The sequence below is a fragment of the Phymastichus coffea genome, unplaced genomic scaffold (genome assembly GCF_024137745.1).
Source record: "Phymastichus coffea isolate CEN01 unplaced genomic scaffold, Cenicafe_Pcof_1.1 PCOF00227, whole genome shotgun sequence".
Lineage (NCBI taxonomy): Eukaryota > Metazoa > Arthropoda > Insecta > Hymenoptera > Eulophidae > Phymastichus > Phymastichus coffea.
Window position 1 is genome coordinate 68,452 of NW_026707038.1, and position 22,230 is coordinate 90,681.

At 33.0% G+C, this 22,230-nt stretch overlaps 7 protein-coding genes across 8 annotated transcripts; 3 read left to right on the forward strand and 4 right to left on the reverse strand.

Moving 5' to 3' along the window:
* Positions 1-1,216: 1,216 nt before the first annotated feature.
* LOC131674309 (uncharacterized) lies at positions 1,217-2,195 on the forward strand. The gene is made up of 3 exons (XM_058952906.1): positions 1,217-1,417; positions 1,568-1,719; positions 1,797-2,195. Exons 1-3 carry the CDS (start codon positions 1,226-1,228, stop codon positions 2,065-2,067), a joined length of 615 nt encoding a protein of 204 aa, XP_058808889.1. The 5' UTR covers positions 1,217-1,225; the 3' UTR covers positions 2,068-2,195.
* On the reverse strand, positions 2,074-4,201 carry LOC131674307 (uncharacterized). Its single transcript, XM_058952903.1, has 6 exons — positions 4,075-4,201; positions 3,437-3,584; positions 3,309-3,359; positions 3,096-3,230; positions 2,821-3,037; positions 2,074-2,754 (listed from the first exon to the last, which is right to left on the reverse strand). The coding sequence occupies exons 2-6, from the start codon at positions 3,544-3,546 to the stop codon at positions 2,200-2,202; spliced, it is 1,068 nt and encodes a 355-aa protein (XP_058808886.1). The 5' UTR covers positions 3,547-3,584; positions 4,075-4,201; the 3' UTR covers positions 2,074-2,199.
* LOC131674308 (solute carrier family 25 member 16-like) lies at positions 3,611-6,412 on the forward strand. Its single transcript, XM_058952905.1, has 7 exons — positions 3,611-4,424; positions 4,594-4,686; positions 4,762-4,895; positions 4,980-5,165; positions 5,240-5,396; positions 5,467-5,608; positions 5,719-6,412. Exons 1-7 carry the CDS (start codon positions 4,349-4,351, stop codon positions 5,891-5,893), a joined length of 963 nt encoding a protein of 320 aa, XP_058808888.1. The 5' UTR covers positions 3,611-4,348; the 3' UTR covers positions 5,894-6,412.
* A 34-nt stretch (positions 6,413-6,446) lies between these two features.
* Positions 6,447-13,267, reverse strand: LOC131674314 (serine/threonine-protein phosphatase 2A catalytic subunit alpha isoform). The gene is made up of 6 exons (XM_058952913.1): positions 12,425-13,267; positions 11,087-11,296; positions 10,749-11,012; positions 10,499-10,671; positions 10,312-10,419; positions 6,447-10,231 (listed from the first exon to the last, which is right to left on the reverse strand). Exons 1-6 carry the CDS (start codon positions 12,524-12,526, stop codon positions 10,159-10,161), a joined length of 930 nt encoding a protein of 309 aa, XP_058808896.1. The 5' UTR covers positions 12,527-13,267; the 3' UTR covers positions 6,447-10,158.
* A 928-nt stretch (positions 13,268-14,195) lies between these two features.
* Positions 14,196-15,981, reverse strand: LOC131674313 (protein phosphatase 1 regulatory subunit 7-like). Of its 2 annotated transcripts, XM_058952910.1 has the most exons (6): positions 15,723-15,980; positions 15,590-15,655; positions 15,398-15,498; positions 15,127-15,323; positions 14,575-15,046; positions 14,196-14,500 (listed from the first exon to the last, which is right to left on the reverse strand). In XM_058952910.1, the coding sequence occupies exons 2-6, from the start codon at positions 15,600-15,602 to the stop codon at positions 14,327-14,329; spliced, it is 957 nt and encodes a 318-aa protein (XP_058808893.1). In that variant the 5' UTR covers positions 15,603-15,655; positions 15,723-15,980; the 3' UTR covers positions 14,196-14,326. The 2 variants fall into 2 exon arrangements, with proteins under 2 accessions (XP_058808893.1, XP_058808894.1); XM_058952911.1 differs by lacking the exon at positions 15,590-15,655 and having other exon boundaries at positions 15,723-15,981.
* Positions 15,982-17,701: 1,720 nt separating this feature from the next.
* On the forward strand, positions 17,702-19,664 carry LOC131674303 (small ribosomal subunit protein RACK1). Its single transcript, XM_058952899.1, has 5 exons — positions 17,702-17,938; positions 18,191-18,399; positions 18,663-18,869; positions 19,083-19,193; positions 19,279-19,664. Exons 1-5 carry the CDS (start codon positions 17,830-17,832, stop codon positions 19,600-19,602), a joined length of 960 nt encoding a protein of 319 aa, XP_058808882.1. The 5' UTR covers positions 17,702-17,829; the 3' UTR covers positions 19,603-19,664.
* On the reverse strand, positions 19,630-21,003 carry LOC131674305 (NFU1 iron-sulfur cluster scaffold homolog, mitochondrial-like). The gene is made up of 4 exons (XM_058952900.1): positions 20,734-21,003; positions 20,234-20,658; positions 20,065-20,168; positions 19,630-19,985 (listed from the first exon to the last, which is right to left on the reverse strand). Exons 1-4 carry the CDS (start codon positions 20,811-20,813, stop codon positions 19,770-19,772), a joined length of 825 nt encoding a protein of 274 aa, XP_058808883.1. The 5' UTR covers positions 20,814-21,003; the 3' UTR covers positions 19,630-19,769.
* Positions 21,004-22,230: the final 1,227 nt, after the last annotated feature.

Consider the following 22,230-nt stretch of genomic DNA (forward strand, 5'->3'; position numbering starts at 1 on the left):
AAATACAATAAGAAAAATAAAATATGATTAAAGATAACGAACGACGCGGTGTGATGCAGGGAATATTTGTTCTGCGAGGTAGAGCAATGCATAACAATTTATGTAAACGGTACGATATACAACCTACAATATGAGGTCAATGTTGATTTGTTTAAATAAATGTAAGTTTGAAAATCCTAACAAAACTTTTATATTTTTTAATATTTTGCCTCTTCATATTATTATTGTGTCTTTATACAATACTTATATTATTCTTTTTTCTCCATTTTCTTAAGCAGAGCATTAACATAATAATTTTTGTCGAAATAAACTTTCTGACATCTTTGTAGATTTGAATGATTTTATAGATTTATTCTATTTTGTTCGGAAAATATCTATTGAACCATTTCTATGAAGATACCATGTTTTTTTATTTCATATTTTTAACGTGAATTTTCAATATTATAATTTTTTTCAAAATTTACATTTTACTTTACATTCAATATTGTTATATATTAAGAGGGCACACTCGTATAAATGACTAGAAAGGAATATTAATTTTATTATTGTTTCTTAAAACATTAAATATTTTAGCTTGAAACTTTTAAAAAATTTTATTATTAATTTAAAATAATAAAAAAAGTTTTTTTACGTCACAATTTTTATACATAAATTCGAATATGAAAGTAACGTAATCGTAATCTTTTTTACGGCTTTTATTTATGGACAGCTGCACGTCTACTGGACCTTTCTAAAACAAACATTTCTCGTGTTCATCCTTCGAAGAAGAAGGCATTCTGGACATAAAACTGTGAACTACTCCGAGCATAAATGAAACTGAATAGAAATAACTCAGTTTCTTTTATTATCAACTGTTGTAAAACTCTTCGAAATGAATGTTCCTATGCTCTATAACACTTGCTCACCTACATCGATGCTCCAAAATCTGTACACGAATACTAGACGAAGAACATCTGCTCTATCCCATTTAATGAAGAATTTTCAAACTGTAGTCAGAGGGACGCCTTTACTAAAGCAAAACTTGCTATATAGCAGATCAATTGCTTTGAACTTCACTATACAATTTTAAATTAAAAAATCAATTTTTGGATCGATCTATACAAGGGCACTCTTTTATCAAGTAATATACTTTAAAAGTTGTTTCGAATTACATATTCACGATGAAGTAGTTTGTTGCTTTACCGACTGCTTTTATAAACATATCAGATGACATTTACGTGTCAAAATGGCCGATCTAAACAAGGAATTAAACGAATATCTCCTTAGCAATAAAAATGAAAAACAATATAAAATTACACTGCCTACGGTAGGAATACCTAAACCAAATATAGGAAAATGGCTTGGAAGAAGTTCAGAAGAAAACAGAGATGAGTCGACATGGCTCAATGAAACAAAACGAGATTGTTGTCCTAGTATGGTTAGTATATACATTCAGAAATACTTTGAGAAACAATAATTCTTTTTATTTTCGATAAATTAATACATAAATTATCTATAACATTTATCCTATTTTTCAAAAACTTCAAGAAACTACTTTTTTTTTAATTATCCTTGCATTTTCTTTCAGACGAGAATGCAAAGACTGACTGCATTTGGAGTATGTTTTTTTATGGGTATTTTATGTTTCTGTTTATCTGCAATTTATATACCTGTGCTATTACTGAAAGCTAGGAAATTTGCTCTACTATACACATTAGGAAGTACATTTTTTTTAATAAGGTAAAATGATTTAAGATTCTTAAAATATTTCACAGCGAAGTTCAACTTCCAATTAAATTGCTAATTTTTTATTTCAGTTTTGGTTTTTTGTGGGGTCCAATGAATTATATAAAATCATTATTCTCAGCAGAAAGAAGATATTTTTCGATTATTTATATAATTTCTTTAACAGGAACATTATACTTTGCACTCCATTTACAATCGACGTCACTAACTGTTTTGTGTGCTGTACTCCAATTGATAGCAATGTTGACATTTCTAATTAGTCACATACCAGGTGGCACAACAGGACTAATGTTCTTTTCAAGAATGTTTAAATCTTCAGTTAGTTCGACATTACCTATTTGATATTATATTGTTACTCCAGAAATATTTATAAGAATTACAGTTCAAAGAGATATAAATGTAAAATATTTTTGTAAATAGTGTACAATTTTTGTATAAAAATGCCATTCTTTATTTATAGAAAGCTTGCATTCGTTACTTTTTCCTTTTAACTTTAGGTTTTTTAGTAGCTTTTTTTCTTGACTGATCACCTTGTAATCTTTTTACTTTCAGAGGTTTATAACTAACTTTAGCCGATGGTTCATCACTGTCACTTAATGTCTTCTTCCTTTTATAATATTGAATTCTATCATTGTTATGCTCATTTTTGTCACTATCGGAAACTAAACTTCCAAAAAATCGTGAAGGCACTTTCTTTTGATCTACATAATTTTTTTCGTCATTTAAAGCTATAAAATCAGTCCATTTATTTTCAAAATTTGGTTTACTATGTGATGAATAATTTGGTACAAAAGCTCTTTCTTTCTTTGATGTTCTACATAAATAAACATCAGTTGACACTGTAATAGGTTTTGTTGCTATAACATCTTCCTCTATAGTTTCGATTCTCATTTGATTTCCATTATCTTCAAGTATACTTTCATTGTGAAATAAAGAAACAAGAGTCTTTGGTTTTGGTAACTCTGCTGATAATTCACTTATTTTTTTATAAAGCTCATAAAAATAATTATCTGTAGACTCTGCATCTTTCTGGAATAGTTAATAAGTAATTGAATTTTATTGATGACAACATACCACTTAAAAATAATTATATACCTTCAAACTGATTGCTGCACAAGTATAACCAATAGTTTCCAATGATATGTCCTTCAAAAAAGGTATAAGCACAACTGGAATATTTTTATTTTTAGCCATATCAAGGATATGTTTTACTAGTAATGAAGGGTCTACACCAGCTTCTAATAATATAACGCTTGTATTATTTTTCTCTAACAATCTTGTAACTGCATTTATTCCAAGAACAATGAATTTTCTAAAAACAATGAAAAAAATTAGCCTAAGTTTGTAATTCAATAAGTTGTTGTTCTTACGCAATTTCTGCATCATATTCTGCATTGGATTGAATTTGAGCAGCTTTTTTAGCAGCAAGCCTTTCTTCTTTATTCAGCTTGCGTAGCTGACCCCATGGAACTTTTTGTTCCGTACGTTTTAGCACTGGCAATAATCTTGATAAAACATTTAGAATATAAGAATACTTTAATCATTTGAGATGCACATTAAATTCATATTTATATACTTAATACCTTTTCAAAAGATTTTTTAAAGCTGCACCACGCTCATGTTTTAGAAGAGGCCTTTAAAAGTATGTAAACAACAATTAATTTATTTTAAATTTTGGAAATTCGATTGTTTACTAGAGCTAAGGTTATACCAATAATTTTCATGGGGGTTAGCCAAAACATTCTTTAAACCCTTTATTGGACCCTTTTTTGCCGAAAGAGACTTTCTTTGCTGTTTTTGAGTCATCGCTGAGCTTGTCATCCTTACCCAATTTGCCAATGATCTGTCAATTATCGGCACTATAAAATATATAGGTTACGTTAAAGCGCATACACGTGGAAGTCAGTGCCGTATCTACTACTGACGACAGTGACGATTATTTTTGAGATTTCGTATAGATATTTGCGGGTTTAAATTGCAATGTAATCTTTGGATTTTTTATAGCTTCATCAGTATTTACTGCCAATTACCATTATGATAGAATTGTAAAAAAGATAAGATTTAATCAAGCTCTGATAACAGTAAAGTTAGAATTGTTATTTATGCTGTGGTACTCAGCGGTAGTGCCAAGCATGAGAGACTTCGAGTAGCGACTGGTAGCGATTGGTGGAGCATGAATGAGGTTTCGTAGAGGGGATTCGCAATTCCGTCGGCTGCTCAAGTTGGACTTTGTCTTGGACACAGCTGATCAGAGATTAGTGATATTCAGCCGTGACATTGCCGGAATGCGATAATAAGTGTAAAGTGCGGACAATACTTATTTATGTAACCGAAATTGGAGCCCAGTACCACTCTTGCCCGGCCGCTGCTGGCTCTGCCTTGGGCTTACTACGAAGAAGAGACAGTATACAGTCAAGGTCACTGACTTTCATTCCAGGACACTCTCTCTTTCTCTGGAGAGCGCGTGTTCGCTTGCGCTCTTCCCGACGCACGCGCGCGCCGCGTTTTTGCTTTCTAAACGTACGTACGATACGTATGCGTACAAACAGTCAGCGAGCCGCAGCCAACAATCACGGACGGCATTCCTTTGGTGAGAGAACCAGACAGGTCAAAAAGTGAAACCATGTCGACGGTTGCGGTCAGCGTCCAAACCCCTAATAAGAATGTTGAGTTCGTCATCAAGAACTTCATTGCTGGCGGTGCGTTTTAACTATACATTTTTCATCGAATAAATACACTTTTCTGTCTTTTTTTTTTTAATTACCTGTGTGTTACTTATCGCGCCAGTGAGCGATTACAACGGACTTTCGAATGTATGTTAATGTGTGGAAATTTCATTCCATTGATGGAATTACTCAACTTTCTCAGGAGTTGCTGGGATGTGCTCAAAGACAACTGTTGCTCCATTAGATAGAATTAAAATTCTTCTTCAAGCTCACAGTCATCACTATAAGCATTTAGGTAATTTTTCCACATATAATTAATTTTAATTACGTTTGATTTAATTAACTACTGACAGAAGTTTTTATTGTACAGGAGTGTTTTCTGGTCTGAAAGAAATTATCTATCGAGAGCATTTCTTTGCTCTCTACAAAGGAAACTTTGCTCAAATGGTAAGGATATTTCCATATGCAGCCACACAGTTTACAGCTTTTGAAATTTATAAAAAGGTCAGCAAAATTAATTGTAATTACTTTACATTGATTTCACAATATTAGCATTATGAAACTAACAATTTCAATAATAATTTCTAGTCATTAGGTAAAATATTAGGAAATAAAACACATGCAGACAAATTCATTGCTGGTTCCTGTGCAGGAGTGACAGCTGTGACACTTACCTATCCTCTTGATACAATAAGAGCACGACTGGCCTTTCAAGTGACTGGAGAGCACATTTATACTGGAATCGTTCACACTGCGGTTTCAATATTTAAAGATGTTAGTAGCAAATTTTATAAAATAAGTTTTTTGTCTAAAACCAAAACATAAAGAAATATTTATTGTTATTTTAGGAGGGTGGAATTAGAGCATTATATCGAGGATTCATACCAACTCTATGTGGTATGGTACCATATGCTGGTTTCTCATTTTATTCTTTTGAAAAGCTTAAATATTTGTGTATGAAATATTTTCCAACTGTATTATGTAACAAATGTGATAAAAATACTGGTAAATATTATCTGAATTGCTATCCAATAATTTTACATTTATATACACAAAACTTTTAATGCTATATTAGGTGGCCTTGTATTAACAATTCCTGGCAAACTATTATGTGGTGGTATGGCTGGAGCAGTTGCACAAAGTTTTTCATATCCATTAGATGTTACCAGAAGACGGATGCAATTAGCTATGATGAATCCAGATACTCATAAATATAGGTATAATGCAATCAAAAGTTTTTAAGTTTCAAATTATGTTTCTGATGATGGAATATTTAATAGTTTGAAAATGTATAATTTAAAAAAAATTATTTTATCATTTTTTTCAGTGTTGGCATGCTATCTACATTAAAAATGATATATAATGAAAATGGCATAATAAAAGGACTGTATAGAGGAATGAGTATTAATTATTTGAGAGCTATTCCAATGGTAGCTACAAGTTTCGCTACCTATGAAGTCATGAAACAATTATTAGATTTGGATACTGGAATGAAAATATGAAAATTTTACTTAATTAATTTTGATATTGTTAAAAGCAGTTGTTATTTTGTATTTAACTTTGTTGAACGTACCTAACAAGGTGTCTCATAATAAGGTATTTGGTAGGGAAATAGAATTTAAAACTAGCTATGATAGGTTTTCAAACCTTTTTAAATTTATAAATTAAATTAATTAATGAACTGAAGATAACTATAATTTTAATGTATAAAGTAAGAAAAGCTTTCGCTTGATGAAAGCAAATGTGGTTTGATTATATCTGTAAAGAAAAAATAATATATTTATAATAATGTATCAATATTTATAAATTACCATAACTTATAAGAAAATATTTTTTATAGTTTCAACACATTGCGTGGATCATTTTAAAAATTAAGTTAATGGATTGGAACTCTGATAAATATTTTCTTGAAGTAAATCTCAAAGAATGTTTTAACATTTTAATACTTTTTTATAAACCATAAATGTGCAGAATATATTTGTACTTGATACAGAAAATTGTAAAAAGAATAAAGAGGCTGACAAGTGGAATAAGAACAACTAGTATAATTTTTATTGTATTTTATTTATTTTTTGCCATTTTTCGAATAATCTGATAATGGTTTGAAAATTAAAAGAATCAAAAGTTCGAAGATGAGGGACCAACACTCGCATCGAAATACAATAACTGTATTTAAATTCGTCTCACTGTGATACGATGACACAAAACTCAGCAGATTCAGCAGAGCAGCATTATCGCTTACTTCATATGTATTATTTAATTGTAAAATTCACGTTGAATGCATGATTTGTTTTGGTCACGAATGCCACGGTATGTAGTACGGCCCGGCGTAAAACGGCAAGCCGCACGCAAATAACTCAGTTATTGTGATTATCAAGGGGAAGAAGAAAAAAATCTTGCCATTTGAAAGGCAGCAAGCGCAAGTTGACTGCTACGAACACACATTAGACACGCTTGCCGAGTGCAACTGAGAATTCTCTCTCTCCCTCTTTAGAATTTCCCAGAAACGTAATGAACAAGCAAATTTATGGTATACAATATGTGACGAAGCGCAGACAATATTCGCATATAACTTGCGTTGACCATAGAAAAGTCTAAAATTGCCTTTTAATCGAATGCTCTCAATGGTTTCATTTTTAGCTTCGGGACAATCTCTCTCTAAAAGCTTATGAATTTCAAATGTTACGTGTTTATTGTCGGAGCTTGACAGCATTCTAGATTTACAATCTTCCTTTTCAATTTCGACGCTCTCGCATTCCTACCTCGTCAAACGCGTCGGTAACGTCTTTGTCATTCATATGCCGAAAAAAAAGAATGTTACGAAAAAAGTGACACGTGTTGCTTCAGCCTTTTAACTTTTTCTTTTTCTCTTCAATATAACAAATATTGCCGGGCGTGTTCGAGTCAACTTGCTCGCTAATACGGTTTTTTTTGTTAATTCTCGTGAAAATCTCGCGTATTGTATCTCACTTTCTCTCTTTGTGTTTCTTCTTATAAAAAGGGGGGCGAAGCATTTTTTTATTTTAATTATTTTGTTTTATACCTTTCGCTACAACGCGATTCGTCGATATCAAAGCTGTCTGCTTTACAACGGACGCCTGCCAAACGAAAGAAACGAGTCTCCCAAATAAAGGATATGACGACATCAAATGAAGAATGATATTACGATTCACGTCCTACACATTACTCTCGTCAGCGTGCCGTTAGCTTTCTTTTATTGATTAGATTTTTCGACTAAAGTGCGCCCCTTTTACTCCTTCGAATAGGTGTTCGCGTGTCTGGCGTAAAAGTACTCGTGAATATAGTAAATACAGAGCAAATACAAAATTAGCTATACAATTTCTAAGTGTCTATGACATTTTTCATTCATAATGTGATACTGCTAGACAACTCATTCGATTCTTATCGTTTATACTATATGATTTTAATTAGTTTGTTTTATGTTTGAGTTTTCTAGAACGCGAAATTTTGTCCTTTCTCGTCGCGTATAATCGTGAGCTATATGTAAAAAGTCAAATAGAAGTACACAGAAGTGTACATTGAAATACGCGTGTGTTTCAATGACCATGTAAATTCTCGGCATGTAAATTTAGATTGATTCCATTAATCGTTACAAATTATGCTATTTTGCAAAAGCCCTTATCTGAAAGTCCGTACAAATAAATAAGTACGCAGTAAAATTCGAAAAAGTCAAAGTCGAAGTCAAAGGAACTGTTACTTTTCGGTTTTATTCATTTTTTATTGGTTTGCTTGCTATTTATGTTTCTGTATAAATCCATTCAACTTTCCCAAGAGCAAGTACAGGCGTTCCGTGATCAGATATACATAACGAATTCACAATTAAAAAAAAAAAAAGAAGTGCAACGTCTTATGGTAAATATGTCTGAAAAGGGGGACTGGGCAAAATTTGAGTTAAAAAATTGTCTCGTAGATAGTTGAATTCACCGATTCACAGTCTTGACAAATTGCTACTACATGTGGTCTACATTTGTATCGTCACGTCGTTCGCGTTCGCCTCGGCACTTCATTACGTTATGGGTTTTTAAGAAAGCCACCTTTTTAGCAGCGCTATTTCAGTATTGATTCATTATGTATAATGTTTAATTTGTATACTTAAATCTAAGAATACATCTGCAGCTCTTTTTTTCATTTTAATTCTGTTTTAATTACTTCGCTTTATTAACTTTGGGTTCAATCGCACAGAAAAAAACAGATCATATACAAATATTCAAATCATTTGACACAACAAATTTAGTTCATTTTGGCTTGATTTACAGATTTGTGTTTATTCGTCTGAAACATTTCCTTTAGCTTTAAATTTATTTTTAAATCAGTAAAAAGCTCAGTTTCATTAAGAACATCATTTAACTTTCAACATACTTATTGTGATTTAATGCATCAGGTGCGCTATGTTATTTCTTTGTTTTATCGAAAAGTACTATTTATCAGGGATTGATGCAAAAGTGTCACGACGCGTCTTAGTATCCTTCGTTTCGGCGATTCATATATATATATATAATATTCGAGGTCTTAAAGTAGATAAAAAGGTACAAATTTTTTCAGACAGAAGTATCTAAACTTCACTTACAAGTTGAAACGCAATAAAAATCTGATGTAACACAAAATAATAAGACAAATAAAGTAAATGCCAAAGGTGCGTATTGGTACATTAAAAAAAACCATTTCTTAAGTAAGTAGAAAAAGTATTTTCTCATTAAACTCTTCCTTTATTTCTCTAATGGTAGAAGAAAGATAGAAAGAGGGACAAAAAAGTATAAAATTCGATGATTCTTTTTGTGTTAAATAAATTCGATCCGACAATTATTATTTTTACACATTAGTAAATGTATCGAAATGAAACGTGGTTAGAGAAAACGCATGGTCCACTAAGACTCCGATTTATGTCGTAAATGTTTGTTTTTTTCAATGATACAGGGACTGACAGAAACCACCCAATAAGCTCTAAGAACACTGTGTTTGACAATCGTAAGAAACAAGCAGTAATGAATATGAACTTCATTGTTATCAAATGCCATATATAAAGCACAGGCAAAAACATGGGGTGAAAGTCACTGTTGCATCAACCCTCATTTTGCACGCTCGGTATGCTCTTGCTTGGAGAAACAATTCACGCTTCTTTCACACCAGTAAGAACGCGAGATATTCTTAAATACAGATATTTTTTTTTCATTTTGATACTCATTTCATAACCGTCAACGACTATAGTCATCTTTGCAGTACAATTAGGAAAATGACGCGTATCCCTCCAGCAAATTTTTTTAATCACTCAATAAGTTAACATTCACTCAGGGTTTTAGAACATTACCGTCGCTTATCTTTTTCGGCCGTTTTATAAATAACGGTTACATATTAATATTGTGTCCATAATCGTTTTCTTCAATAAAAATACAAGCCATATAATGAAAATCGTCAAACTCAATGCTTTTAGGTGAATTTACTTGGTACATGTGTACATTATTGGTTTGTTTCTTTTTTCTTTTATCTCCTTAATGTGTACAAGTGTTGTTGAATCTACGTGTATGGTGTATTCACGCGCAAACACGCGAGCGCGCAATTAGTCTCTTTAGGAGACACCATAACGCGAGCCATTATATAATACTTGAGACTATATATGGCGTGTAAGGGTAGCTCGGGGCCTTACACTCATACCGATGTTCTATTATAGGTTATGTTCTGTGGCATCTTTATAAAGCCAGCATCAATCCATTCCCCTACCTTAATATCTACTCCCTTTAGATTTGACACTTTACAGGAAGTAGTCTGGCGTTCGCCTGGTGACGTGTGGCTCGCCGCGTCTTGGTGCTGGATCAAATTGAAGGCTACAAATATAAATAAAATAATTCCTTATTATTCTAGAAAAATAAGACAATAGTGTCATTCATTATATCACTTCACTCACAATGAATATTTCAAAGCATCATCTAATTCCATGATTGCAGCTTGATTACCACAGCGATAACAGTAATTAGGTGCCGAAAAAATGGTCACAACATTGCGATCGTGACACCTATGATATGAAAAATAATAAAATTAGCATCTATGTTTTAGATGCTGTGAAAAAGTTGTCTATAAAAGTAGCATGTTACCAGTTATAGCCTTCCATAACCAATTGATGAGCACGGGAAACGAGTGTTAAACCATTAGAGTGATTAAATGTTTCTGAAATATCCTGACCAAAGGTGTATCCAGCACCTCTAGGAGAAATTCCCCACCCTCCTCTGTCATCAGGATCTGACCATAGCAAGTCACACATAGGTCCCTAAAGCAAAAATATATTACTTAGTGTTTTTCTATTAATAAATATCTAGATATATTGGCTATGTCTCCATTACTTACTTCATGTGGTACCTCCTGGAGGCGATCTAATGCACGGATATGATCCAGTGTATCAATAGAGGGAGAAAGTCCACCATGCAAACAGAAGATTTGACCATCTACTAATGCAGTCAGAGGTAGATAATCAAACAAATCCGTGAAAAACTTCCAAACATTAGCATTGCCATATTTACGAAGACATTCATCATAAAACCCATACACCTGTGTAATTTGTCTGGACTCATGATTGCCTCGTAGGATGGTTATTCTTTCTCTATATCTTACCTAATGTTATAATAAACAAACATTAGGATATCTGTTCTACTGAACATTAAAAAATCACTTCAATAAATACTCACTTTTAATGCTACAAGAAGAGTGACAGTCTCAACAGAGTAGTAACCACGATCAACATAGTCACCCATGAACAGGTAGTTTGTATCTGGAGATTTTCCGCCTATCCGGAACAATTCCATTAAATCATGGAACTGCCCATGGACGTCTCCACACACTGTTACAGGACATTTCACCTCTTGAACATTGGACTCCTTTGCTAATATTTCTTTTGCCTAGCAAGAATCATATAAAGGCTTAATGTAATATTCATAGTTTTCAAATTAAAAAACATTATATTCAGCAAAAACATTGTGGAAGCTTCCACTAGTGTGATTTCATTATTGAGCCTCAGCTGATCAATTATGCCAATTTAATGTGTCAACATCACAACTTGGATATATTTAGAATTGTTGTCATAACAACAAGGAAATGATAATAAGCATAATGCATGTGGATGAGTCATTTTCAAATCTAGGAATCACATTATGTCAACACATTTACCACCTATATAAATCAATGAAGTTATATTGTGTTTGTCAACTTGCTAGAACTGGAACAAGAAACTGTTTCTATACACATGTCATGTCAGAATTTCCTCCTTTGCTTACAGGAGTGCAAAACAATTATTGAATATCAGATGAAAAAAGACAATGCGAAAGGGAATTGCGTCTTCAACCTGTTGCAGTTATAACAGTTAATTAACAGCCATTCGTTTGTGGATGTCGCTCGAATTACACTGTTCCAAATGGTAACATAATTTCGTCATCAGAGCGCGGCTCACTATACCGATGACGTTTTGGGAAATCACGAGATACGGAGCGAATAAGTTATGCGTCGTTAGTGTCAGTTTTTCACGATCAACTATACTTCGAGGAACAAAAAATCTCCGAGTCATATTGACAAAGATTGCAGTCTGGATTCTTGAGTGCGCGAGAGGGCTAGCAAAGGAGACGTATCGATTGCGCCGCTGGCGGAGAAAAATAAACTGGTCACTGCCGCGTAGGAGAAACGTGTCGTGTCGTGAGCGCGGAAAAAGGAAGGAAGCATAGTCGTTCCTGGACCAAAAGACGAGTGCGCGAGAGAAAGAGAAAGATAGATAGATAGATAGAGAGATAGAGAGAGAGAGAGAGAGAGAGAAATAGCTAGAGCAGGAAAGAGAACAGGTGTAACGCGGGAATAGCAGGCACGGTCCACCCATTTCTTTTCGATGGCTATGCGAAAGCGAAGTAGCGGACTATCTGAGACGGAAACAGAAGCTGAGCGGATGAGAGAGGCGAAGCGAAATCGACCGGCTAGAGGCATGGCGCAGGCAAAAGCGTAGGAGTAGAGGCGAAAACGGCTTCTCGTCAGGAAGTACTGACCTTGTCGCAGAGGGTCTTGACTTGGCTCTCTGTCAGTTGTTTGCAGTCGTTTAACTGTTCAATCCACTGGTCGAGTTCTTTGAGTGATGTCTTTTCCTCCATCGTCGGGTTTTGCGCAACGATTTTGAACTCGGCGTTCTTCGTCTCGTGGGTTCGTCAGCGTGTGAGTGTGAGAGAGAAAGAGAACGAGTGCGAGCGCTACCGTGAGAGTGAGACAGAGAGCGCGAGTGGGAGTTGTTGAGCCGGCGGCGAGGATGTTCTCGGGCCAAGCTTTATCTCGTTTCCTCGATGTCGACGTTCATTCGCTCTCAAGCGCACCGGCTTCTATAAGCATTTGCCAGCCGCACAACCAGAACACTATGATTATCCTGCGCCCGATATTGTGCACACGCTCACAAAATGGCCGACCCGCGAGAGAGTATGATATCTCGTCGTCGCCAGCGCTCTCACAGTACTCTTGCTCGCTCGTTCGCTCGCAGTGACGTCACACACAATTCTGAGTTTCTGACTGGCTTCTCCACATCGTGCAACGGCTTTAACTTTCAGCGCCTCGCTAGCTTGTGCTGACCTCTTCGCTGAACACGTCAACTACAGTACAGACTGGACGCGCGTATGAGAGCACACATGTATGTGTATACAGCACACAACTCACCTTCTGAGGCGGCTCCCTTGCACCCACGAATCGCGGAGTCAATGCGACGTTGTGATCCCCACGCGGCTCTCCCACTCCTTCAACGGCTCTTCGCACGCGCGAATCACAAATACGCGATTCATTAATATCCCAAAGGCTTTTGTACGTATCAAGGTTATTTTACAATTGTTATCTTACGTGACGGCAATTGTTTATCGATTATATTGAATGTTATTCGTGATTAAATATTTTTTTACTTCATTAATGACGCTTGATGTTAATGATGCATAAATTCAAATTATTTCAGCAAAATCGACAATCAACTTGTAATACTTTGAAAATCAATTTCACGCATAGATATTTTTTAATTTAACAATTACAATTAATATACTGTTTTTCACTGGTTTAACAAATAAAATTTTATAGGAATTTTTTCCTATTTAGGAATTTTCTAAATAGATTCTAGACTGATGTCCGACATCGGTCCATCATACATGTATATATATCACGGTGAAAAAAGATCAAATGATATATTGTTGTACTGATGACGATAATGTAGTAGATCTATATTTTTCATCATTACTCGCATCCTGCGCCATCGAGGATGTTAAGCAAATTAATAGCTTTTATCTTGATAATCTGGATCCAATGTCTCCTTATATATAAATCCCCTAACTACAGTAAATATTTGTATACTTTAATAAGTGCATATCGGTAATCTGAAGGGGATTTGTTTATGTTTAAAATATTAATAAATTAATCCTATTCACCAAAAACAATATCTTATATACTCATTCTTTTATTTATTCAAATAAGTATACAATTATTGTTCAAAAATCTGTATATAATTAATATCGTATCACTAAATGAATTTCAAACACTTGTAGGATAGCTATGCAATCTAAAATTAGATTTAATAACATCTAGCAGAGTGAGTATTTTTATACATTAATAATTTTTAATAATTAAAAGCAGTGTACTTAATAAAATTTTTAAATGCACATTAATAGCAATATAATAATATTCAAAGCTTACTTTTTAAATACTAAATTTAACATTTTTGGAAGAATTCAAAAAAATTTTAGTCTTTCAATAACTGTGTAAAATTCATATATTAATACTAATGAATTTTTTGTATAGCATAGTTACAAAAATACTAAAAATTAAAATATTTAATATAAGTGATATTCTTTTGATTCAAATTCTTACAATATTTTGCCATAGTTACATTGACCAATTTCAGTTTTTTCTTTAAAAAATAAGCAGTTGTTTCATCTACATAACGTAGCATCCAACTGCGATAACCAAGGTAACACAAGTTTGATTTTTCTTCTGTAATTAGGATCCTTTGCAATAGGATTATGCTCAAAATACACTGTTTCTAACTTTGTATTTGATGTTAAGTTGTCAACAGTACTCCAATCCTCTATTTCATTATTGTTGATCTATAAATTATATAGAAAAAGATAAGTAGTAAATAATAAAATAATTTGTTATTTGCAAAAGTGCAAACATTTACCCAAAATTCTTCTAGTTCAGTTAAATGATTTATATTTGTAATCTTTTTAATTTTGTTGTTAGCAAGATCCAAGGTTGATATTTTTAGGCAATTTTCTAAACCTTCTATACATGTCAATCCATTTTCAGATAGATACAGTTGTTCCAAATTGGTCAATTCAGTCAAATTTTCAATACGTACAATCCTGTTACACTGAATGCTAAGTAATTGTAGATTACGCAAAGTATTTAAATTTTGGATTTTTGTGATTTTATTTTTTCCCAAAAATAAGTTAGTTAAATTATTTAATCCTTCTAAATTTTCAATGTCTCTAATTTTATTATCACCTAATTCTAGTAATGTCAAATTTTTTAAATGTGATATATTTTCAATTTTTGTGATTCTATTGGAGGAAAGAAATAATTTTTGTAAATTGATTAAGTTATCTAAACCTTCTATCTTTTTTATTCTATTGAATGATAAGTCTAACAATCTGGAAATTAAAGTAATAAAATTATTTATAGATACAAAAAAAAATTTTATTTCTATGAAAATTGTATTTTAATAGCTTACTTTAAGTTTACGAGAGCATTCAAATTTTCAATAACAGTAATTTGATTGTCTCGTAATTCCAATTCTACCAGTGTGTGCAAAGTATCAAGATTTTCAATTTTTTTAATTAAATTCCATGTAAAACACAGTGTTTTTATTTTCGTTAAAGGTTCTAAATTTTCTAATTTGGTTAATCGTGAATGGTTGAAGTCTAATTCCTATAACAAATATTTAAATAATATTATCTCTCATGCTTAAAAATAGTAGGTAAATCAAAACTATTTTAACAAACTTCAGAATCAGGATCAATGATCATTATTTTTTCAGTGTCTTCAGCTTCAACGTTATCATTTTCACTTTCCATGTTCACTGATGCCTCACTTTTGTTATCCTCTGAAAACAATAAATTTATTTAAATATTTTATAACCTTTTAATTGTTGTACATGTAGATGAAAAAAACTACAAAAGATTAGATTTCCTCACCACTGTTAGCCATTTTAATATCTGATATTAATGGTATAATTCAATGAAAATTATTATAATTCCCTTCTGATATTGAACAAAAAAGATATTTTTAATAAAAATCAATTCATTTAAATACTGCAATATTCAATACCTCATGCTATAAAGATGTAGATTACAATAAACTAGATAAACTAGATATGTATAGCCAGTACTAGCTAGTACAGTTTACGTTGTAGATTTGCTTTTCGGCACATCTAGAAAAGTATCGGCAGACTCGCACAAACTCACGCTATACAATATATTAAATCAGACACGTATTCTATATAGTATGCGCAGATATATAGGTGCATTCCGTTTTCCATTATTCTAGCGCTAAAAGGTTGAACATTTCGAAATTGATGACAGTAAAATATTTTATGAAAACTTAGATCAAGAGATTTAGGTGGTCAGTTTTCAAAGTATAGATATAGGTATAACAAACAAACTTTTCAAAAAGAGCTTAAATTAAGGCAAATCTGCAATGTTTATTACATAGGCACAAATAATAACGGAATATACCAGATGTGTCGTCACTAGTCGTATACCCAGTGCCCACTATACACACACACATACACACACATGTAGCAACATAAAGGCAAATTCTCTATTTTGTGATTTAGAGAATTCAAATATAATTATAATTCACATAGTAACTAATAAATAACCCAAAATATAATTTTTTATAGGATTTTTCAGTACATAGAAAATCATTTTAAGACTACAGGTATAATACAATTAAAAAATGTAATCCTAAAGTTATTCCACTTTTTTTATTTACAAAAATTATAATTATTTTTCGAGATATCATAACTATGATTTGCGAGTAATAATTATCAATGGATAAATTTTATTTTTTAATGAGTAATTCCTGTGAAATTTCTTAATATCGACAATTTGTAATAAATATTTACACTTTTCAATTATTTGTATCAAATGTTTTTTAAATTTCATCCTATTGTGACGGTCCAGTTTGATTCTTTTTTACTGCGCAATGGCAATATCCGTCGTACTCTCGAAAATAGGGAAAAGCGCTGTCTATATTAAGGCTCTACTTCACCTACCGGCTTATAGTTATATGATGAACAACAAATCAAATTCATTGTCTCATATATATCACTTCTAACCGAAAACTGTTGTTTATTAAACGAAATCTATAAGCACAAGTGTTTTAACGAATAAAAGAACTTTCATATGTAGCTTCAGAAGACAATCTTGTTTATCAATAAGTTATTAATTATTAAATCTTAATTTATAAATATAATTTACTAATGATTTTACACACAATATTGTAACATTAAGTCAAATGTATCGAAGCGTAGATGCCAAGTTAAAGAAGACGTTATTATTAGACATTATTGTTAGAGAAAGTTAAAGTGTATTTGGTATATCAGACAATACTTATTTTCATCTGAAATAAAAATATATTTTTACAAAGTATCTGAATTTAATGGCGTTGATAGCAATAATAATAATAGTTTATGGAAAATGTATCCAAGAAACTTATCTGAATAAATTTGTTGTTGATTCAAGATTTTAAATCTTGATTTAGTTCTAGTAATTAATAAAACTAACTAGCAAATAAATTTATCTAAACTTTATACGCATTTCTCAGATTAATTAGCGAGTTGAGTTAATACTGTACTTTGTCACTTTCAAAACAAATATCATGAGAAACGTGAAATCAGAAACACCGGTATAGAAACAACGGCCATGGTTATAAAACAGACCTATATTTGTCATAACTTTGGAAAATAAAATTTTTGGATGGCTCATCTTGTGAATGATGTCGCTCTATAAGCAAATATAAATCCAAATCCGATTTCTATAATTGATCTTGGTAAATGAAAATTTATTTCAACTTCACAACGCGAACGCAAATTTACGTTAGGTCAGAGTGCGACCTCTGGATACAACCATATAACCGAAAACCGAACCGAACAAAACGTCGAAACCTACTGAACCGATATTGACTCAATGCCAAGAATGACAAGAAACTTACTGAAATACTGCACCAGATGGAAGTAGTAGCTTCTTTCTTTCGAATTTTCGTTTGGAATTCACATCTTGTTTAATTTTTCTCATTGCTGCTTTTGCCTGCCATTGACCATCTCTCTTTCCGGTCTTTACGGTTTGAGTTTTCAAGCACGACGTTGGATTGTCCGACGAGTGTAAAGTAATCCACTTGCATCCAACAGTTGATTGCTCAAATCAGATTGAAAATGACTGAAACTCTTCAATACAGAGGATGCCTCAAAGGACACAATGGATGGGTTACGCAAATTGCAACCAATCCAAAATACCCGGACATGATCTTGTCTTCTTCACGTGGTATGTATCGCTGTGTTCACCATGCAAAATTCATTCAATTCTTTTTCAGATTTAAAATGAATATCTTATTATTTAATGCCTGTTATTTTTCAAATTCAAATTAAATGTCATATTATTTAATGCCTGTCTATTTTCTATGTATTTAACTTATTTCACCAATAATTTTTACTTGCACGTGCTTATTTACGCATGCTCGCAATATATGCAATACATTCATGTAATAACCATGTATTTTTGATATATTTTAATCAGACAAGACTTTGATCGTCTGGAAGTTGACTCGTGACGAGATCAATTACGGAGTACCTCAAAAGCGTCTGTATGGTCACTCTCACTTTATCAGTGATGTTGTCTTGTCTTCGGATGGAAACTATGCTTTATCAGGATCTTGGGACAAGACTCTAAGGTTGTGGGACTTGGCTGCTGGTCGCACTACCAGAAGGTTTGAAGACCATACTCAGGTGTGACATTGATCTACAAGCTGTTACTTGTTTTCATCTTAGGGAATCTGGAAATTCCAATAAAAAATAATACTGAAGCATTTTTTTTATATATTTTTTTTTATGTAATACATAGAAGAGGTGAGCTCAAATGCCACTGCCGTAAGTACAGACAGTACTATTGTCTTTCCTTACATCATTGCCATTATCTAATTGAATATGTCTGAGGATTTCAAAATATAGAGACTTGTTGAAAATTAAATGTAAATTATGTTTATCAATAGGATGTTCTAAGCGTTGCTTTCTCAGTTGATAATCGTCAAATTGTATCTGGATCACGAGACAAGACCATCAAGTTATGGAATACACTGGCTGAATGTAAATATACTATTCAAGAAGATGGACATTCTGACTGGGTCAGCTGTGTCCGGTTCTCTCCCAATCATTCAAACCCCATTATTGTGTCTGCTGGTTGGGATCGTGTCGTCAAGGTAAATTATATATCAAACTTAATTATTCATAAGTTTAATCAAATTGAGATTATTTTTTAAAGATTTATTTATTATGTTTAAATGATGCATAACTTTTTTTTAACATGATATCTGTGAGTGTTTGCGGATATGGGACTGATGTTCATAAAAATAAAAACATGATTTATTTATTATTTTATTTAAATCTTATAGTAAATGAAATATTTTTTCCAGGTATGGAACTTGACAAACTGTCGTCTCAAGATCAACCACAATGGACACACTGGCTACCTCAACACTGTAACTGTTTCTCCAGATGGTTCTCTTTGTGCTTCTGGTGGCAAGGTACAATCATATAATCCTAAACTATTGGCATTCTGAAGCTTTATAATATTGTTATATATTTATAAAATGCATATTTATCTTACAGGATAATAAAGCCATGTTGTGGGATTTGAATGATGGAAAACACTTACACACCCTTGACCATAATGACATTATCACAGCTCTATGCTTTAGTCCCAATCGCTACTGGTTGTGTGCTGCTTATGGACCATACATCAAGATTTGGGATCTTGAGGGCAAGGAAATGGTTGAAGAACTAAAACCTGAAATCAATAATAATGCTTCCAGCAAGGCTGAGCCTCCTCAATGTTTGTCTTTGGCTTGGTCTACTGATGGACAAACTTTGTTTGCTGGTTATTCTGACAATATTATTAGAGTATGGCAAGTTTCTGTCACTACCCGTCAATAATTTTGTACAAAAAATGACCAATAAAACAACAGACTAAAAAAATTTATTTAACTTGTTTTATCATTTTTAAGTAATTAGATGTTATTTAAAATAATTTTTAAGTTAACAATTAGTTTTGTATGTTACAATTATTTTACAAATAAAAAAAATCTTGAAGATGTCTATTTTTATTCGTTACTGGGTTTTTCAATTTTCTTTTCAAGTTTTTCAAACTCAGTTTTTGCTACTTTATCTATTTCATCTTCAACCTGTTCAACTCCAAGAACTTCTGGTATATAAAATTGCATCATATTTTGAACACCATTCTTCAATGTTACAACTGAACTTGGACAACTTGTGCAAGAACCTTGCATTTTGAGCTTTACTATACCATTTTCAAAACCCTAGAACAGTATAATAGTCTAGTTAATAACAGTATAACTTCCAAATAATTACTTTGTTTTAATTAGAATTAAACTCTACCATAAAAACAATGTCTCCTCCATCCTCTTGAACGGTAGGTCTAATTCTTGTGTCCAGGAGCTCCTTAATCATCTGTACAATTTCATCATCGTCTTCACTAATTACTGCAAAAAATGAAAACACTAACAGTGATAGCAGATTCATAATTAATTATCAGTACAGTACTAACAAGTATCTGACGATGGTTGAGTTTCACTGAATATTGGTAAGCCACTTGCAAAGAAATCCATGATATTAGCAAATATTTCTGGTTTGATTATCGTCCAGTCCATATCTTCATCTATTTTTGTAATTGTTATAAAATCTGGCCCAAAAAAGACTGACTTAACTCCTTCAATACGAAAAAGCATTTTTGCTAATGGAGAACAGTATGCTTCTGATGCATTAGGAAAATCTTTAGTTTGGCCTGGACCTAAAACTTCTTTACCAGGAAGAAATTTTAAACTGTTAGGATTGGGAGTATCCTGTGTTTGAATAAACATATTGCGTTTTTGTAAGTGCCAAAAGCTTGTGCCATTCTGATTCATATGTATGGTTAATTTTGTTTTTGCTGGGTTTGCTGCGAAATGCATTTGTGCATTCTGCTTTTGAAATCTGAAATAAAATTTTCTTTACAAACAGAATTTTCTAATCTACAACGTATATTAAATATTATAGAAAATTAACTACCTTAGACATTGACAAGCAATAGACGACCGATTAGCTAAAGTTCGACATAAGGAAGTTAATCTAGTCAAAAGTTTATCCATGTTTATGTAGCTACTTTACTCTAATAATCTCATATAAACCAAATAATAATTTAATGCGCTGTTTTTATTTAGTTATTTTATAGCTATTAACATTGTATATTGAAAATATTCTACGAAAAATATATTTTTCACACAAGATCGCACGAGAGCTTTTAAGAAGGAGCTTCTAGGTTATGATATCTTCGTTTTTGCGGCGCAACATATAGGGTGGTATATATAATTAAACACAGAAGAAAGACTAGAGTGCAGAACATGGGAACTAAATATTTGAAAAGAGCGCATCGAATATCAAACTACTTCATTCATGAAATTTTGTAGTTGACATTGACTTTCCACTTCTATAATTTCATGATATATCTAAAAAAAATATTCAATGTCGTCTAAGTGAGAAATGATATAGAAATCGCATTAGAAATAACGTAAACAGAGCACATAATCATATAGAAAAACCTTTGTCGAAACGAAATCAGTTAAATCGATGCGTAAAGAAGAAATTTGAGTTTTCCTTTGAACTTTCGTTTGATCCGCGCTCTGATCTTTGGCATAGATTGTGCCCTGCGTCAAGTAGTCTATGCTTTCTCGAGATAACACCGGCTTAAGCAAGACTGGGAGCGGTATCTTCTGCTTTGCCATGCCTAGAATAAGAATGTAGCTGTACGAATATATATTCATGTTACACAGCTCATTATGTAAATGGCGATGAACCCTCGTTGTTGATTTGCTTAGTCTTTAGAGCAGCACACATCTGTCCGACGAGAATCCTCTGCGAGTTGGTCATTCGGCGCAATATTACACGATCGGGATCGGCATACAACTGGCTTTGCTTCACGCTCTACAGTGCCAAAGAATCTCGTCTCATTCGGTGTCCTGAGAATCCGTTCGTTTTTTATTTACGATACCTTCGATAATCGGGCGCTTGCCTCTTCATTAAATTTCTGTTGGATAGCCTCGTAGCTCTTCGTTGCAGGCTCCTTGATCGGCTCAATTTTTTCAATGGACTTTCTCGCGCCAAAAGACATTCTCGAGGATTTCTGATTAGCCGCATTGGATTGCGACGCGACCGACATAAGCGACATGTTGTTCATCAGATTCTCAACGCTACCCGCATCACTGCTTGATCTCCTCAAAAGTTCGCCAATGGATCGCCTTACGTCGTCGAGTAGATTGCTAAAAGCCGATACAGTCGACTCCAAAATTAAAGTTTCCGCGACCGGTTGCTCGCTGCTTTCATCGCTGCGACAGTCTGCATCTTCTATTGCGTAACCACGTATGCAAGTGAAGCTTTCGGGCACTGATACGAAGGAGAAGTCTTGAAGCGAGTCGATGAAATCTGTCAATTCTGACAATTTGGCGGTGACGATTCGCGGACTGTTGAGCATGTCGAGCAGAACATTTGCTTTTCTGAGGTTAACATTTC